Source organism: Trachemys scripta, chromosome 6 (assembly GCF_013100865.1).
Source record: "Trachemys scripta elegans isolate TJP31775 chromosome 6, CAS_Tse_1.0, whole genome shotgun sequence".
Taxonomy (NCBI): Eukaryota; Metazoa; Chordata; order Testudines; family Emydidae; genus Trachemys; species Trachemys scripta.
In genome coordinates, this window is record NC_048303.1 from 12,671,583 (window position 1) to 12,691,651 (window position 20,069).

At 44.6% G+C, this 20,069-nt stretch overlaps 1 protein-coding gene across 3 annotated transcripts in view; it reads right to left on the reverse strand.

The window, feature by feature from the left end:
- Positions 1–8,520: 8,520 nt before the first annotated feature.
- The window catches only part of SMAD7 (SMAD family member 7), a 40,460-nt gene continuing 28,911 nt past the window's right edge, over positions 8,521–20,069 (reverse strand). For all 3 annotated transcript variants that reach the window (XM_034774143.1, XM_034774144.1, XM_034774142.1), the window contains one exon: positions 8,521–9,375. In XM_034774143.1, the coding sequence (XP_034630034.1) occupies positions 8,837–9,375 (539 nt within the window). In that variant the 3' untranslated portion in view covers positions 8,521–8,836. The remainder of the gene's footprint in view (positions 9,376–20,069) is intronic.

Sequence of the window (20,069 nt, forward strand, 5' to 3'; positions counted from 1 at the left end):
TGCAAGCAGCGTGGCCAAAGGCGGCAGCAGCAGGTTTGTGCCAGGCTATTCTGAAATAACTCGAATAGCTGGCAAATCGCTTCTCAGCTGCCGTGGATGCTTTAGCTTCTGCACCACAGGATGGGCCGATCTGGAACTTGCCAGCAAGTATCCAGCTTGAGAATCAGCTTTGACTTCCAGCCATTGCACTGTGTTATGTAACATGACGCCGTCCAGGCAGAAGCACGGTCTAAATCAGGAAATGGGGTGGATTATGCACAGGTTGGAGGTAATTTATTCTGACGTGCTCTTGGATGACATCTGGACCCTATTAAAGCCTGATCCAGGCAGCCTTGCTCAGATAACACCCCAGCTGGCTTCAGTGGGAGATTTGCCTGGGTTAGCCGGCCTCCTCCAGAATTCTGGACTCAGTGTTCACTTCAGATCACTGCCTGCCTCAAGGAGTCTGCTGTACACTGACACATTTGAGATCAGAGACAAGCCCCTGGCAGATTTCTGTATCCTCGTGTCCCTTGTCTTATACCTTGATTGTAAGGTCTTTGGGGCTTTTTGTTATATTTGTCTAATCGCTTAGCAGAATGGGACCCTGATTTCTGTGGTGTTCAGTGATAACACAATGCTTAAGCAGCTTTGCGTGATTTCTGTGACCAGTTCTAGCTGGGCATGTCTAACAACAACATGGCCTTTTACTGCAGCGCCCAGCCCAGACTCTATCTGGAAATCTCAGCCCTTAAAGGCTCAGTCCCCAATACCACAATCCCTGGCTGGGACCACTAGCCGCTACTGCAGTACGAATAAATACTTGTAATAAATTGGTGTAGCTGCGTTGATTTCACTGGCACTATCTTGATTTACAACTTACACTAAACCACTCATAAACTGAGATCAGTGTGTCTACACAGGGCTTTGCACTGATTTAATTAAATTGGTTTTAAAATTGATTTAAATTAAACTGGTGGAAATCGCTTGTGTAGATAAGCCATCAGCAAACAATCATGTAAAGCAATTATTGTTTGTATTACCATAGCGCTTAGGGGATCTAGTCATGCAGCAAGACCCCACTGTGTGAGGTGCTGTACAAACAGTGAGCAATGGCTGGCCCAGTGAGCATACAATGTACGTATAAGGCAAGAGAGAATAGGTGCAGACAGATAGACCAGCTCCAGAAACAATAAGACAATGCTGAATGTTTATTCATAGAGGGCCTGGATTCACTATTTCTCTGCACTTTGTGGCATCATTTACTCCAGAGGACAATGAGTTTAAAATGTTTCCATTCCAAGCTGGTAATCTTCTGCACTCACTTATGAACCAGGGTCAATATTGATACTAAGGAGCTATCTGATGGACACACATAATTAGAGCGGTGGACAGAGCCTTGATAGTTAACTACAAGTAGTTAGGGCCTTAGTTTCATGTCTTATAGACTTTAAGGCCAAAAGGGACCATCATGATCATCTAGTCTGACCTCCTTCACATTGCAGGCCACAGAACCTCACCCACCCACTCCTTTAATAGACCCTAACCTCTGGCTGAGTTACTGAAGTCCTCAGATCATGATTTAAAGACTTCAAGTTACAGAGAATTCACCATTTATACTAGTTTAAACCTGCAAGTGACTCATGCCCCATGAGAGGAAGCGAAAACCTCCCCAAGGGCTTTGCCAATCTGACCCTAGGGGAAAATTCCTTCCTGATCCCAAATATGGTGATCAGTTAGACCCTGAGCATGTGGGCAAGGAGGCTCCTTGAGTGCACAGTGCCCCTTAGTTCTGTGGTAGACCATGAATTTGGTATTTGGCTCAGAGGAAGACACCACCTAATGAACCACCAACACCACTTCCTGCAGCTCCTGGCAGGAATTTGGCAGACTCCCGTCCAGTGCCCAAACTGATTTAGCCTGGGGGAGTCTGCTGGGATTGCAGCACTGGGCTTAAAACAAAGTTTAATAACAAACACTTTTTCTTCAGCCTCGCTGTGCTCCTTGTGGTACATGAAACATTATTGACCCTATTCTAGTCTCAGCAGCTTGACGGTTCAAGCATTTTTCACGTGATTGATCAGCAAAAAGTTAGATGGTTTGTACCTACTTTATTGCGCTCTGCAATTACTGCTCAGCATTCCTGAGAGCTAATGTTGACTCTGACACTGACACCATCTGTGGCCTTGAGCTAGTTACTTAACTTCTCTGGTTCATTTTCCCCATCTGTAAAAATGGAACAGATATCATCTACCCCACAGGGTTGTCATGAGGCTGATTTAGATAAAGTTTCTATAATTCTTTGCACACCGCATCCAAGGTGCTCAGTCTACTGTACAAACATTAATAAATCAACCCATAGCAATATGTGGCTTTGGTAGTCCTCGTTTTGCAGAAGGGGAAACTGAGGCACGGAGGTTTATTTGGTTTTTTTAAACTGGCTTGTCCAAGGTCCCACATAGTGAGTCCTCTGCTTTAACCACTGAAAGATGCGGCGTCTCCTTTTCAAAATAAAAGTACCACATAAATACTAAATATTCATGCTGGTTGGCAATGTTCTGCCCAGCGGTGGTATGTAGCTTTCTAGTCTCATTCAGCTTCTCCTGGTGAAGCTGTTCCACTTTGTATAAATAATGAAATATCCATTGGGCCAGAGACAACACCAGAAAGACTCCATAGCCCCGTGGTTAGGATAGTGAAGTGGGAGACATGAGTTCAAATAAGATGCTATGGCCAAAAAGGCTAATGTGCTCCTTGGTGGCACAAACAGGGGAATCTCAAGTAGAAGGAGAGGTTATTTTGGCTGTATTTGGCACTGGTGCAACTGCTGCTGGAATATGGTGTCCAGTTTGGGTGCCCACAATTCAAGAAGGATGTTGGTACTCTGGAGGGGTACAGCGCAGCGCCTCAAGAATGAGTAAAGGATCAGAAAACATGCCTTATAAAGATAGACGCAGGGAACTCAATCTGTGCAGTTTAACAAAGAGAAACTCAACGGGTGACTTGATTACAGTCTATAAGTATCTACACGTAGAGCAATGTATAACATGATGCACGGGCTGGAAGTTGCAGCTAGACAAATTCAGTGGAAATAAGGCATAAAATGTTAATCGGGAGACCAATTTATCTGATTTTGTGGTGGATTCGCCATCACTGACCATTTTAAAATCAAGATTGCACGTTTTGCTAAAAGATCTGCACTAGGAATTATTTTGAGGCAGTTCTTTGGCCTGTGTATACAGGTCAGCTTTGATGAGCACAGAGCCCTTCTGCCCTTGGAATCTGTGCATATATGAATCACTGCTCTGTATCAGGCAGAGAGAGGATTTAGACGCGGGTCTCCTACATCCTGTCTGTTTGCTGTAAGTGTGTGTCTGTGTGAGGGGGGTGTCTGCGAGCGTGTGTTGGTCGCTCACCTCCTCCTGCAGCAGTGGTTTGTGTGCGGCCCGTTCTGTTAGCAAGACAGGTGAAGCTTGAGGTTCCTTCTGACACACAGGCCATGTGCGCACTACGACGATGTTCAGTAGCAAGGCAAAGGCTATATCTACACTCCCACTTATATTGGTGCACGTTCAGGGGTGTAACTAAGCCCTCCCTCCTCCCCATCGAGCAATGTAAGTTACACCAACCTAAACACCAGTGCAGACAGCACTGTATTGGTGGGAGTGCTTCTCCCACTGACATAGCTACCGCCACTCACAGGGACTGAAACAATTAAGTCGCCGGGAGAGCTCTCTGCACTAAGTGCTACAATGGCACCTCTGCATGGGTAGCGTGGCGCTGCTGTACACTCTGTAGTGTAGCCATAGCCATAGGTGTGATCTAGGCTCTGAACGTTAGGACTGACCCAGCTGTTCACATGCTCACTGGCAGATTTTGCGGGGGAGGGGAGGAAAGGGGGGACGATCTTTATCAATAGAGATTTAGTTGATTTAGTTGCCCAAGGATTTTAAGCCCCTATGGGGTTAGGCAGCAGGTGAGCAGGGTTTTTGAGGAGCTATATGTTGGACTTAGGTGCCTAAAGTGGCAGTTAGGAGCCTAAATACCTTTGTGAATCTAGCCCCATATGAATTTCTTAGACATGCAGATAAATTTGAACCTCTAGCAAAAAACTAGCATTCTCAGCTAGACTGGCCATTGGGCCATGCAAAAGCTGTGATGTGATAATTGAATATTTCACATCGGCCGGCAGCGAATACTAAGAAAACAAACTGAATTATGGTCTCAATGAAGTTTCTACAACATTTGACCTCTAAGGGCTTGTCTACACTACCGGCCGGATGGGCGGGCAGTGATCAATCCAGCGGGGGACGATTTATCACAGCTAGTATAGACGCGATATATCGACTGCTGAGCACTTTCCCGTCGACTCCGGTACTCTACCAGAACGAGGAGCGCAAGTGGAGTTGACGGGAGAGTGTCAGCTGTTGACTTACCGCAGTGAAGACACCAGTAAGTAGATCTAAGTACATCGACTTCAGCTATGCTATTCACATAGCTGAAGTTGCATATCTTAGATCAACCCCACGCGGTAGTGTAGACAAGCCCTTAGCTGTCACTTAAGAGCATATCAAGCAAGACAGGCTGAATAACAACAATAGCATTAAAGAATCACTAACTTTGACACCGACACCTTGTTTAAAGAGGAAAGGCTGGGGGCTGGTAATGGGATACTTTGCCTTTTATCTTTTGGTCTCCAGTTCAAACCTAGCACCTGACAGACAGTTATTTTGATGACTGTCTGGTGGCCAGGGTGAAATGCGCCCAAGTGAGGTCGCAGTCAGTTCCTAGTGAAATACATATTTGATTTGTATTTCCCAGAGGGTTCAGTCATGATCAGATCCCCATCATGCGGGATGCTGTTCAAACATATAGGACAACACAGTCCCTGGCTTAAAGAGCTTCTCCTAGTCTAGGCATTTATAAACTAATTCACCAAAAACACCATCACAACTGGCATCCCTGTCCAGGGCTGAGTCATTGAAAAGGCTGGGAACTGAGAAGGCCTAGAGACTGAATATCTCCGCACCCAGGGATGGTGGCTAGAAGGAAGCCTGCACCGCTAAGTCTCATGTTGTACCTGTCTGGACTTCAGGCATCAGGATTTTGCCGCTTTTCACCAGGACTAATGTTGAGCTTCAAATGCTTGTTGGTGCCAAATTCCCTTTCAAAGAAAGCAGTGATTGCCCCCCTCAGCTGTAACCAAGCCTCTGCCAGACAGGATCAGCTCAGCAGCCAAACATGGTACATGCTGTTAATCAGAAATTGCCCTAACATGGAACAGAATTTTCCCAGACCCCTGAAATGTGACAACCCCACCATAATTTTCTTTCCTATCTCCATGCATTGGCCTCCCTGAAAGCCGCCCTGCTACCTTTAGCAGCACAATCCATACTGCGCCTTCAATTTACCCCCCAACTTGTCCTCCTTTCTCTTCACACACCCAAGTGACATAACCCCCACACCCACAATGATTCAATACCCTCTCAATACGCCTGTCCTCCTGCTGAACGCCTGAAAGTGCCTTAATGCCTGACCCAATACCCCATCTCTGCTGGCAATTCTGTCCAGGCCCACTCCCATTCCATTAACCTGAATGCCCGCTGAGCCACGGGCTGAGTTGGGAACTGGCAGAAAGAGATTGGTCAGTGTATAGCTAAGGGTAGCAGGGATGGTTTCTAGCAGTAGGGAGATGGGCCAGGGTGTCACCCTCCAGCCAAGTGTCACAACGTGTTTCCCATTTGCCCTAAACCCTTCCTGGTGACCAGACATGGTTCACCTGCTTCCCAAGTTCTTAGAACATGAAGCGTCCAGCTGCCATCCACCAAAACTGGCCAGTAGCCCAAGGTTTGCCTCAGTTTTATCAGCCTCGCTGCCCTGGCACGTCGCAGTCGAACGCAACTCAGCCCTTCCTCCCGGAGGTCCTAAGGCTGAGTTACTATGCAAACTATTGTGTGTGGCTCTCTCAGCAGAGCCCTTAAAAATGGAACGGCCTGCCTGCTTAGAATGACACTTAAAATGCCAGAGTACTGTCAACGATAATAGCCATCATGCCAGTGTCTGACTAAAAATTTCCCATCCCCTTCGTGGACTGGGGTTCTCTGTGCTAGCTGATGACTGCCCTCCAGCCCAGAGGGGGATGGATGCATTTTCATAGTACCATAGCTAGCCAGCGTGCAAGACTTTATGATAAAAGGTGTATTTACTAAACACTTGGCCCTGGAATTTTTTGGTCTCCACTTTTGGAGACACATGTAAAAGTTTGTAATCTCTCCCCTCTCCCCCCCCTTCTTCCCTGCACTCCTGTTATAAAGCTTGTAGCTAGTCTCATTGCTAAAAAGTAGGGCCTGGATCCAATAAGCTAGTTACTGAACACTAGCCTTATGTACTTGCAACACGAGGCACTCTGACACCCATCATAATGCCACGCTCCAGGAGGTATCCCTTTGCTCCTTAGTTAACTGGCTAATCATACAGCATACCAGTCCGCCTGCTTTTCAGTGGGAATTGCACAATGCAATGGAGGGCAGACAGGGCATGTTTTTTCTCCACGTTTCCAAGTTGTGACCACTACGAGAAGCACATGGTACAGTGCTTATGGCACTGAGAACTTGGGAGACCGGATTCAAGACCCTTGCTCTTCTATAGCCTTCCTGGGTGACCGAGGGCACGTCCCTGAGCCTCTCTGGTCCCCTGGGAACAAACTGGGGAATGACAGCACCTTCTACCTCACACTGGTATTTTGAGGATAAATACATGAAAGAGCATGAGGTGCTCAGAAACTACAGTAATTGTCAGAAGGCTCATATGCCCACTGTGGTGGGAAAGAGGCAAAGTTCCTGATCTCCAAGTGTCTGGGCTGGGTGGACGGGCTTGGGGGTGAGCCAGTTGTCCCCTATCTTTGCCCTATTCCCCTCTTCTCCCCAGCCTGGTCATGTGCTCTGCCTCCCATTCTGTCCAGATTCTGCTCCCACTCACTGGGAAGCAGAGTGGGGTAGGAGCAGCACTAACCAGCAGCAGCTGAGGCCAGCATTGGAAGAAATCCAGCATGTTGCTGGCAACACTGAAGATCAGATGAAGTGACTTGTCCAAAAATCACACACACAGTTTTCAGATGAGCCAGGAATTGATGTCCCATCTCCCGAGTCCCCAACCTGTCAACACTCCCTCCGAAACCTGACTACTTGAGCAGCACCCATATTGTGAGAGTCATTCCCCCTTAGTTAAATAGCAATGTCTGCTAGATCCCATAGTTGGGTACTTAGACCCAGCTCCAGGTAGGCTTTTTTCACCCCCACCCATAAAAGAGTCACTCTGCACAATGTCAGCTCAAGTGTACATTTTTATTTTTTAATGGAACATAAACTCCTTTAGAAAAAACATTCATCTGGATGATAACACCCATAGAAAAAAACACCAATCTCGTGTTTTTTTGTTTTTTTTTAATTTGGCATTTGTTATTTGCATTTATATTAAAGCAAAGTGCATCTTTCTTATTTTTCTCGTTTATACACATTGCACAATACATAAATAATGATGCTTATAAAAGTCTTTATATTTACAAGTAATAATATATTTATATATAACATAAAATACATTTTTTCTTTAATAAATCTCAAGGGTTTTTTTTGAAGGAGTCCTTTTTTTTTTTCGTTTTCTTTTGTTTTATTTCCAAAGCACTACAATGCTAAAGTTCCAATGAGAATGCTTCTCTTGTTCATTTAAACCTTTATATTTAGAAAAATAGCTTATGTTAAGGTCTAAACATGCTCATTGAGCTAAGAACAGTGTAAAAGTATCATACTAGCGTATGAATTCCAGAAGAAATGAAAGAGCGACTGCATTTCTGGATACAACTGGTACCGCTCTAACCTGATCACGGCAGGTTACGATGGACCAAAGATCATGAATACATTCCCCCTCCCCCCCCATTTTTGTTGTTGTTTGTTTGCTTTCTTTTTGTAGGCTTATGTTTTCTCACCAAGGTTGCATCTCAGCTCAAATTGAAAAGCATGGGCCATGCATGTTTTTTTTCCTCATAGTATCAATAAAACAATAAAAGCACTCAAAGTGTGGGCATGCGTCTTCCAAAACCCATGCTGCCACCATGGACTGTTGGCATAACAGTGACAAGACGTGATCTTTAAATAAAGCAACAAGCATACGTGAAAGAAGAAGAAGAAGAAGGGGGGGAAAAGGAGCAAGGAACTGAACGATACGGTTTCACTTTGCTGCGTTGGCTCCTGATGCCTCCTGGGTGCACCGGCACATACATTTGTTCTGTGTCAGGGACAATGCAGGTGGTTGCCACTGAGGGGGAACTTGGCTTACCATCACAGGAGTGAAGGTGCTGAGCTTCAACAAGTCGCAACGGGAATGTGCCACCGCTCTAGGCAGAAGCTGCAGCAAGACAGCCCTGTGTGTGCGCGCACTCAGCAGGACAAGGGGGCGACGAGACGTCTGGCAGCAGAAGACCTCTGGTGTGTCAAAAACATATGTATAAACCCTTTTTTATGAGGGAGCTGTAACAAACAGCGTGTGACTGAATTCCACCAGTCGCTTGGGGTAATAATTTCAGAGGCATTAAATGATTATTTTATGTAATCCCCTCCCACACCTTCTCCTCCCCCTTCTGAGTTATTGGTCATTCACACATTAAAAAAAATATATATTTATCGAAATACCAAGGCAAAAATCTTTCCATAAGCTATTTCTCAAAACAGGGGAAGGGGAGGGGGGGGACACAAAACACAAAAACAAAACAAACAAACAAAAAAGTTTGCATGAAAAGCAAGCACTCAGAAGGAAATATTAGCAGCAAAGTAGTTATAATGTCATGAGTCCACTCTGTCTCAAGTCATCGGTTATTAAAAATAACCTCCAACCAGCATGGGCAACTGCTGATAAACTGTCTTGTGTAGCACTGGCCCCAGCCTTTCACAAAGCTGATCTGAACAGTAAATCCGGTCCATGGCTGCTGCATGAACTCATGGTCGTTAGGCCTCTGTAAGCTGTATGCCTTCTCATAGTCAAAAGCCTTGATGGAAAATCCTGGGAAAACTTTGTGAACCAGCAACGTCCTGGAGTCGGGGTTGTCCAGTGTGGCCGACTTGATAAAGACAGGGTAACTACTGCGGTTGTATACCCACACGCCGTCCACTTCCTTAGTCAGCTGGATGCCATAGCCAATTTTGCTGCGGACTTTCTGCACCAGCTGGCTTTTGTTGTCTGAATTGAGCTGTCCGAGGCAGAAGCCGTTCCCCTGAGGTAGATCATAGAAGATATCCAGGGAGGGCTCTTGGACAGAATACAGCCGGCCCACACGCGTTTTCTCTTCCCAGTATGCCACCACGCACCAGTGTGACCGATCCCCCGGCCCCTGAAGAACTTGGGAATCTATAGAGAGAGGGGGGGAAAAAAAGAGAGAGATTTATTACAACAGAGATAAATAACATAACTTTATAAATCCTGAGCATTTACAGATTACCCTCTTCCCATAGCTCTGACAATGCATTTCAATGACCTGTGATTATTATCATTATCCCTAGCCAAGACCCGGAGCCTAAGTCCCATTGTCAAAAGGATACTCTCAGAGGGCACCAGGGAAGTGAGGCACCTAAATACCTTTGAGGATTTTGCCTTAGGATCCTATGTCAGAGGACTACTAGGCTCCTAAATCACTCAGGTGCTTTTGAAAATTTTATCCTAAATGATTTTGCCAAAGGCATACAGTGAAGCTTTTGGGAAAGCCAGGAACAGAACCTGACTCCCTGCTCTCCTCTCAGTCTCTTTGGGGCAGATTTTCAAATGGATTTAGGCACTTTGTACAGATGAAAAAACTGGCCTTTTGACCATAAAGAGAGATTAAGAGCGAGATCTACACCCAGAGTTGTACCAATATGACTATTTTTGGTGCAATTTTTTACTGAAACAGTTATAACAGTAGAAATTGGACACAGTTATACCAGTATGAAGGTTCCTTACACTGATCTAGCTTATCCCACTTCCTGAACAGGAATAAACTACACTGGTATAAGTCCCTTTGTATCAGTGTTACTGCATCTACATGAGTGGACTGTATCTCTTCAACTATGCTGATATAGTTTAAAGTGGCATAATTTTTGTGTGTAGACAAGCCCATGGAAAGAGAGGCCTGACTTAGTGGTTTAAATACAGGGGTGGGCGCCAATTAACTCTTGCCATTCTAATCTGTGCTCCAATTCCCATGTCCTCTGCAGCCTTGCTAGTAGCTGGTCTTTTCTGCCTCAGTTTCCTCAGCTCTAAAACGAGGGTGAAATATTCCACCTTGCAAGGGTGTTGTAGGTAGTAGTTAGCTGATGTCCATGGGTCTGTCTTTACTGCAGCTATCCCAGACTCTTACTAAGGTGCTGCCCCTAATCCCCCCTGCTCCAGCCACACACACAAAAATCTCTCACCCGAGTGCAGTGCTACCTTACTTTCACTTGGGCTGATAACTCACCCACTTTGCAGTGAGGACACAGGTTAAACCACTCATGTGCTGATAGTCCTCCAATGTCTTCCCACAATTCACTGGGAAAGAATCACAGAGCTGCTCTATTTACTGCAGCACAGAGAAGCATAGGATGTGCCCCCAGATGTCCTAGCGAGACATGCAGGTGAGTGCAGCACCAGTGAAGACACGGTAACTCGGGGATGACCCTGCAGGCATCTAGGCCAGGCTAACCTGAGTGCTCAGCTCACACTGCCGATCACCTGAGTTAACTCTGCAGTGAAGACATACCCCGTGAAATGCTCTGGGAGATGAAAACTGCTGTGCACCTACAGTAACTGATTTCTTCCCCCCCCTCAAACCCTCATTGCAGCGAATCAATTTAAGCAACAGTAAATCAATGTGGATAACATAATACTGGAGCTGCTAATCAGCCGCAGAGATTTTTTTTCCTATGTGAAGTGTGGGTAAACCAGGATGAGGGCTAAGGTACCCACAGCCTCACACACTCCATAGATCACTTTGCTTTCAAAGGCTTTAAGCCTAGACAAGCTTTGTTGATATATAATTTTTCCCCCCAAAAGGGGAGCGATAAAAGGCAAGTTAAACATTGCTCAACAGGAATGGAGGGCACAACAGATCATCTGCTATAATTTACAGAGCCTATTTACGCCTATAGCTGGAACCCTGGTAATAAATGCTCCGATTCAGACGTCAGATGAATATAAATCTGACTGAACTGCAGTTAGACTGTGGTTTGTGGTGGCAGGGTGGAGACCGGAAGTCTTGCATTTGTTAACAAAAAAGAAAAAGAAAAAAAAAAGTCAGTTCTTTTAGACCTTCCCTCCTCTTTCAATCTATCCCTCCTGCTAGCAGCTAAGCCACAGTTGCTGCTACTGGGATTGAGATGGGATGAAAGGACAGAAAAGGAAGGGGAAATAGGGGGTATCTTATGACTCTCATAACAGCACTAGCTAGGTCCATCCACGCTGTGCTGCTTCACTAATATCTTTCCAGCTTTTATAGATATGTTAAGACCTGGGACCTATTAATCTCTAATATTTTATTTAAACAAAAAACAAACAAAAAGCAAGTTCAGAGCTGAAAGCTAGAAAGTAATATTACTTTCCCAAAATAAATCTACACACACACACACCTAAAGATCTCTTACATACAACATAAGAATAGCCATACTGGGTCAGACCAAAGTTCCATCTAGCTCAGTATCCTGTCTTCCGACAGTGGCCAATGCCAGGTACCCCAGAGGGAATGAACAGAACAGGTAATCATCAAGTGATCCATCCCATCGCCCATTCTCAGGTTCTGGCAAACAGAGGCTAGGGACACCATCCCTGCCCATCCTGGCTAATAGCCATTGATAGACCTATCCTCCATGAATTCATCAAGTTACTGTTACAGTCTTGGCTTCACAACATCCTCTGGCAAAGAGTTCCACAGGTTGATTGTGCACTGTGTGAAGAAATACTTCTTTTTGTTTGTTTTAAATCCGCTGCCTATTAATTTAGTTTGGTGACCACTAGTTCTGTTATGAGGAATAAATAACATTTCCTTATTTATTCTCTTAAAACTACAACATCCCCTAAATCCATTCCACAGCTAGTGATACAATGCCTGATAGTTCTTCCCAACAAACCTGCGTAGCGCCTTAATATAGCACAATAAAATCCTGAAGAAAGAATGACAGAAGGAGAGTAGAGTGGCTAAATTAGCCAGTCCAGTTGCTGTATTTTCTCTGCTTTTTACTGACTATTAATATGCCTGTTTCCCCAACACAGGCATTTTTAAGTCTTTGGAGTCTGTTTAGAGTACAGTACTGTGCTTTTAAAAAATAAATCCAGCCACACACTTTTAATTTCCTCACTTCTATGCCAGCGAGGAAAATATTTCTCCAGTTGCTGGAAGCAGCTACTAAAAATGGGCCCAACTGCACATGTTTGGAAACTAGAAGGATAAGTTGTTGTCAACCTACTCACCAAAAACATGATGGGGGGGGGGGGGGGGGGGGGCGAGGGCTGGAACTGTTGGTGCAATGCACTTATGGGGCTATGTAAAAGGGAAACAGCCTTGCGAGTCTACAGGCTTCATTCTGCCTACTTTTAGGTGTGCCCCAATGGGTCTTTCAACCTCCCCCTTTGGTGCCTCACAATACTTTGTTTCATCTAACTCAATCCACTGAAACCTGGCACCAAATAAGCAGCAAACAGGGGGGAAAAAGCTGAGTGAGAGAAGGGGCGGGAGAAGAGGAGGTCGTAGTGGGGTTGGGAAGAACTGAGCCGGGTATCAAATTACCTTTACCCTAACCTTCTGCCACTACCTCAGCATATGCATTTCTGGGGGGAATGAGTCTGTGAAAGTCACACTCCACTACTGTCCTGTGTGAAGAGACAGGAAAAGCAGTCGCTCCCCATGAAGGAAAAATTAAACGGGGGAGGAGGGGGGGGAGAGAGAGAGGAAATTGCGCGGGAGGAGTAAAAAGAACCAGGAAACGTATCTGGGTAGAAGGCCCTTACACCCTATTGCGTGAAAGAAAATCCCTCAGACTGCATTCTTCCCTTTCATCTTCCCAGCCCGCCAGTCCACCCAGCAATTTTCAGACAGACGTCAGTGAAAGAAGTTTTCAGATTATGTTAATTGCTTAGCCCAGATAAATTGCAGGCTGTGTGTCTCTCTCGCTCCCTTCCCTCTCCTCTGCAGGGGCCTTAAAGCTAAATCTCATGGCACAGACAGGATGTAGAGTTCTCTTTCCACAGACTCCCTAGATCCTGCTCTTCTTTTTACAACAATGCCTTATGGTGTTGCCTTAAGGGCCAGACCCTACCATCCCTACCCAGGCTGCAGGAATTTTGCCTGAGTAAAGACAGTAAATTAGGTTAATCACAGAACAGTTCATGGAACTTGTGCAAATCTGAAAGTAACTTGGTTGAAGACCAGATTCTGATCACTGAAACTGATTCTGTTGTAAAACCATGTTAGATCACAATTAGGTCCCATGGATTTCACTCCAGATTTATATTGGTGTAACAGAGGTGAGAATCCAGCCTACTACACATTTCTGAGCACATGGGTTTTTTTGATTATAATTTTTTTGTACGTGTATACTTTTTAAAAAAAAGATATTTTAACTAACTGTTTTTTTTAAGAGTCAGGAAAGGAGAGCCATATTGTAAAAACAAACAAACAAACCCCAAACCGTAACTTGTGAGATACGTGGAGCTCACGATTTTTGTTTTACTCCAGTTAAGGGCATTTTGGAACAACAAGCATTGAACATGCTGAATCTCACTGAAATTCCTTTAAGTTTTTATTTTCTTTAACATAAAAAATCACCCCTTTCAGGAGGAGGGGGAAAAAAGGGTTATTTCACCTCATGTTTGCACTTGCATTAGTGAAGACCACTTAACAAGTAGCTCATTGCCACTTACAAAGAGTTATTTAATTGCCAGCGCATAAAAAATGAGCTGCCCTGGCTATGAATGAACGGCCCTTTATAGAAGACTGGAAGTTCATGAATGAATCCCACTAGGCTTTTCAATGACATGGGGTGACCAGACCTCGAGGACAAGCTTTGGGTAATCAGGATTTTTTTTTTTAACGAGTTAGTGCCAAAACACAGTATAAACATGTCAAAGTGTCTTCCGCTTGAGGGACTATGCTGTTGACTGGATGTCTACCCCTGAAGCCATGAGAATATATAGGTAGTGCTCAGATAAACAGGATGTGTCCTTGCTGCTGGGCAAGTTACCAAATCACCAAAGATGCTCTTTCACAATTACGCTGTATGTAGCTGTGGGCTGATTTTTCGTCCCTTCCCCAAACTCTCTTGGGGCTGCTGCTAAAAGGCAGTGTTTCTTGTTAGAAACCTAGGTATGGCCTTTGGATGGTGTGGCCAAGAAAGGAGTGTGAAGGGGTGAGAAAAAAGAAAAAAAAAAAAAAGGCAGATTATGTGGAGAAGCTCACTAAAGGTTTTCACAGAAAGCTTCACTTATTCTGTGCATTGTGGCAGTGGCCAGGGGCCCCACTGTGGAAGGTGCTGTACAAAGATATAATGAAGAGATGTTCCCTTCCCCAAAGTGCCTGCAATCTATAATACTGTGCACTTAACAGCTAAGGATGTCAAAGGTGGGTAAGTATAATTATCTCCATTATTACAGATGGGGAAACAGAGGCACAGATTTGCCCCAGGCCACGCATAAACAGAATCCAGATCTGCTGTGACCCACAGTCCAGAGTTCTATCTGCTAGACCATGTTGCCTCACTATAGATGGCCCTGACAAAACCTTAAACCGGAACCTCCCAAATGGTCCATAAGGGCCAGGTGTGCAAAGGTCTCAGCTTCACTGAAGCATCAAAATAAGTAGCTAGTTTTCACAAGAAAGTTTAGTAGGCTGGGAGCTGAGTTCTTTTGAAACTCTGGCCCCAGCTCTATGATGGGCCAACCCAAAGCCCTGAAATCCAGACACTCCCCTCTTCCTACAACCTGTGAGCATGTTAGACTCTAGAACCAGGCCTTCCGGCTAATACATACTTGGCAAATATTGTTACATGACTGAACCAATGAACTTTCCCCCTCCCCTCAGTGTGCTCTGTGCATCAGCTGATTGCCAGAGCTAGCTCCATTTGAGTGGTGCCATATGCAATGGCTGAGATATACTTTGGGGTCCTTGTTCGGAGTTAAAAGCTCTACATTGCAAGCTCCTCAGAGCAGGGATAGTCCCTTCTTGAATGTCAAGGGAGCTCCCAGCACTCTGTGGAGGCACAACATTATTATTTCGGTATTAAGCACCCTTCAATTTTCTGCTGTCACTGATTACTATGATCTGCATCACCGAGTGCCCAGGGAGCCCAATCAGGATCCAGGGCAACAGAGTACAAAACACAGTGTCTGTCCAGTCTCTGTTACTCCCTACCTGTATGTATATTAAACATTATTACTAGTTTTTACATAGCAGCTTCCAGCCTAGGATCTCCCCAAGCATGTCTCATCTTTACTGATGGGGAAACCAAGGCACAGAATAATTAGGGCCACATGCTTCAACAGTGGCCACTGATTTTGTGCTGAGGCTCCCAAAGAAAAGATACACACAGCTAAACGCAAGTGGCCACTCTTGAAAACGTAGGACTCTGCGCGTTACCTAAGGCTGCCTGGTGAATCTCAATGGCAGAGTGGAGAATAGAAGCTAACCCTTAGGACAGCCAGTCCAGCTCTCGATTCCTGGTTAACCACAACTAATACTGATATTCTGTGGCACCTTTAAGACTAACCGAAGTATTGGAGCATAAAAGCTTTCGTGGGTAAAAGCCTCACTTCTTGCATCTGAAGAAGTGAGGTTTTTACTCACAAAAGCTTATGCTCCAATACTTCGGTTAGTCTTAAAGGTGCCACAGGACCCTCTGTTGCTTTTTTACAGATTCAGGCTAACACGGCTACCCCTCTGATACATAATACTGATATTGTATTTTCTAAAAAACGTACACACGTCATTAGCCCCCGTACGACTTCAATAACATTCCATAAAGATTTTGTGTTTTAACAAATGTTCTTCAACTTTAAACCAGAACAGATTTATACATTGCTTATTTCTGAGCTTTCAGAGGGGGCGCTTTCATTTCCACCCCCCTGCTGTTAACATGTCCCTTAAATGCAAGCAGAAGGAATGAGGGAGACAACTCTAGACAAATACATTGGCTCAGCCACTCCTGGGGCACAAAACCGAGCTAAAATTTACAAGGTTTTTTATCTCCTTGTAGTTCCCCTCACAATCCCTGTTGTCTGTTCTTGCACATACCCAAATCCATGGCTTCTTTAGTCACCACTTTAGCCACCACTATGCTTGAGAATAGTCATAGGCCCAGATCCCACAAGGGTATTTAGGCTCCTAAAGATATTTAGATCCCTAACTTATGGAAATTGTGGCATATGGCCCTTAGTGGTACACAAGGTTTATAAAAGTTCAATTTCACTCTCCTGGTGAAAGAAGGAGTTCAACTCACTTTCCGTGAAGATATTAGATCTAGAGAGGAAGCCCAAAAGATCTGAAGAAAACCAGGAATGACAGTCAAGAGAAATTAAAAGCGGTTGAAACCAAGGAGGTTGGTGTGAAGATGCAAGTGGGAGTCTTAAATCAAGACAATGCCCAACCTTCACAGAAAGAATGAAACACTAGAATAGTGTTTCCCAAACTTTTTGCCTGCATGACCCCATTTTCTGATTTATTGCTTCCATCAATCCCAAACATGAATCCTCCACACAGCCTGACTTCACATATGCATCATACATGTGAGTTCACATACATGTGAGTTCACGCTGTATGGAGGACACCATTTTTCTCTACAGAATGGTGTCCTCTGCACAGCGTGATCTCCCACTCACTATAAATGCAAGCGGAGCCTAAAGATATTTTGGATTACTGTGACCCCCACTCACTGATGGGTGACCCCAATTGCCCATAGTGTGTGGCACTAGAACATCGTTCTAAGATCGGTAACATGCTTGTGTTGGGTTTTCCCAGGATTCTAAAGGGGAGGACTTACATAAAATGTTATCACTAATTTTTAGAGCTGATGGGGAAATCTGGAGGGTTGCCTCCCTTAAAAACCAAGGAAAACAAAGAGCTTTCATTTAAATTTTTCTCAGAATGTTGGGGTTTTGTTGAAAAATAGGGTTTTAAAAAAATTTTTTTGACTAAACTGTACTAGTATTTGCTTTTTTTTTTTTTTTAAATTTCTGGGGATTGTAATCCCACCCATATATAGCTAAACCTTGTTGTACCCTAATAAGAAAATGGCATCTGTGCTCTCCACCAGGGCTAGAACATTTGCCAGAGAGGGTGTGTCTACAGCTGTGGCAGCGAACCTCTGAGCCCAGGTCAACAGACTTGGCCTTGTGCTCCACCCTTAAAAATAGCTGTGTGGACATTGCTGCTCAGGCTGGAGCTCAGGGTCTGAAGCCCACCCCCCTCCCCCCCCCTCCCTCGCCCTAGGCTTTAGTGCCCAAGCTGCAACTGAAAAGCACTGTCCACACAACTATTATAAGCCCAGTAGCACAAGCTCTATAAGCCCTTGTCTGTTGATCCAGACTCTGAGGCTGGCTGTGCAGACATACCCAAAGGAAAAGGACAGTGTGTGGGGTTAAGTAACTGGGTTTGGATTCAGAAAAGTTAAGGTCAATTCCCAGCTCTGACACAGACTTCCTGTGTGACCTTGGGCAAGTCATTTATTCTTTCTGTGCCTCGGTGCCCATATGTAAAACGTGAAGAATGTTACTTCCTTCCCCACGCCTGTGTTTGACTTTAAACTCTTCAGTTCAGGAATCAGGACTTGCCAGTGCTAAGCTCCTGGGCACTCTAGGCAATGCAAACAAACCAATAGTTTATTTTTCTTAACATATTTTGTTTGCAGGGAAACACAGAGGTAACCTCTCTTTGTTCGGACACAAGGTTGATATATTTCCTTATACACACGAATGAAATAGGAAATATATGCTCTCTATGAGTGGCAAATTCTGTCTTTAGATTTTAAGGCCTCATTTTTGTTTCCATGAAAAGTTCACAAAGATGGTGGGAAAATACCTATTTTTTAATTATTATTTTGACAAAGGTAACTTCTCGCTAGTCAGTTCACTTCTGTAGAAAACAGTGAGTCTTGCACAGGATACGCTATCTTAACTCCCTACTCCCTCTATTTGATTGTCTGAATTTATTTTAAAATTATAAGATTTTTGTAATAATACCTCTTGCCTGAAATTAGCAGTATGAATTTGTTTGTGATCAAGTCTCAAAATGACCTTAGTTGGCTCTTTTCACTGTGCTGTTTGCATTAAATTCTTTATTATATTTCCAGTTATAGAACTATTTTAAACAATATTTAGATTTCTTAGTTTTTTTTAACAATCTATATGTGACCCTAAAGTTTTCCTTGAGGCCTGTCTAGATTTTCAAGCCTTCAGGTGTTTTTATTGCTTCCCTTCTCCATGATACTGTGGTTGGACTTTATATGAAACATGTGCCAAATTTAATATACTTTATTGAACAATGTACTCTGAAATGATAAATAAAAAGTTGATGAGGAAGAGCTGCTAGTTTCCCAGTGCCTCTATCAGAGTCACTGGCGCAGAGTTTACCGGCCATCACAGACACACTGATACTACCCCCGTACTTAAGGTACAGAAAGGCTAAGGGTATGTCTACACTACCCGCCGGATCGGCAGGTAGCCATCGATCTATCGGGGATCGATTTATCGCATGTAGTGTAGACGCGATAAATCGATCCCCGATCGCTCTCCCGTCGACTGCTGAACTCCAGCTCGGCGAGAGGTGGAAGCAAAGTCGACGGGGGAGTTGCGGCCGTCGATCCCGCGCTGCGAGGACGCGAAGTAAGTTATTCTAAGTCGATCTAAGATACGTCGACTTCAGCTACACTATTCTCGTAGCTGAAGTTGCGTATCTTAGATTGATCCCCAGCGTAGACCAGGCCTAACTTATCTGCTACAGACTTTAAATCAGTAGCAAATTTGGGCCTAGAACCCAGGAGTCCCGACTCCCAGCCCCCACCTATAGACACTCTATCAGGGGTCTTTAACCTGGAAGCCACAAACAAGTTTCAGGGGGCTGTGATCGCCTTGATTTTCTTTCTGGCTACATGGGAGCCAGCCCCCAAAACTTTCTGTTGTAACATGGGGTGATGGGCTATGGAAAATGCTGAGAATGGCTCCATTAAACAATGCTCCCTCCCATATCCGTCTTTCTCCCTTCCAGCACACAGAAAACTAATATGAGGTTTAAAAAAATTGGCTGGACTAGTGTAAGCACAATGTGTTACCCTCCCAGGGGGTCCAAGATTGAGATGAAATTCAGTCTGCTCCTCCCCAGGCTGGAAGCATCTTGTCATTCTCAAGTAATCCCCTTCGGCTGACCCTGGAGGGGCATTCATGAACTCTACACCATGACCAGCTTTTCCTGGCCAGACAGACAGACCAGATCAATAGACAGCCCTGGAGGCAGAATAAAAAAGGATGAGTTCCCAACAGATCTCTCCCCACCCAAAGAAGAGTGCCCAATGCGACGTCAATCTTACCGAAAGTACTCCATGTTCTCATGCATATGCCTGTTGAGCTTTCACATATGCATTTACTTCCAAATACATTCTATGTTGCACTCATGTAAAAGGGAGGGTCGCTCGAATTCATTGAAATCAACCTAGTCTAAAATATCCCACTTACTCACAGAGAGACCTTTAAATAGCATGTCCCCAAGGTCTGATTTTTAAACCATTATAAGGGTTTTTTCTGCTCTCTTGCCCGTGTTTGTAAGTTCTTTCAGCAAGACCGGTGAGCAACCTCACCAAACATGGTTATCTCCCACCTCTCTCACCTATCTGTGCACCCCTCTCCGCCTGCTGCTTCTTCAGCCTCAATTTTGCTGCTGCTCTTAATGGTAAACAGCCTTTTGCACAATCTGGGGAAAAGAGTGTGCTCTGAGAGAAATGTATGGCAGTGACGTAACATGCAGCGGAAAGTGCAAATAACCATGAATGATGCAACAGTGAAACTACCCATACACACAGTGCGGGCTAATGTACCGAGTGACCTTGGTTAAAAAA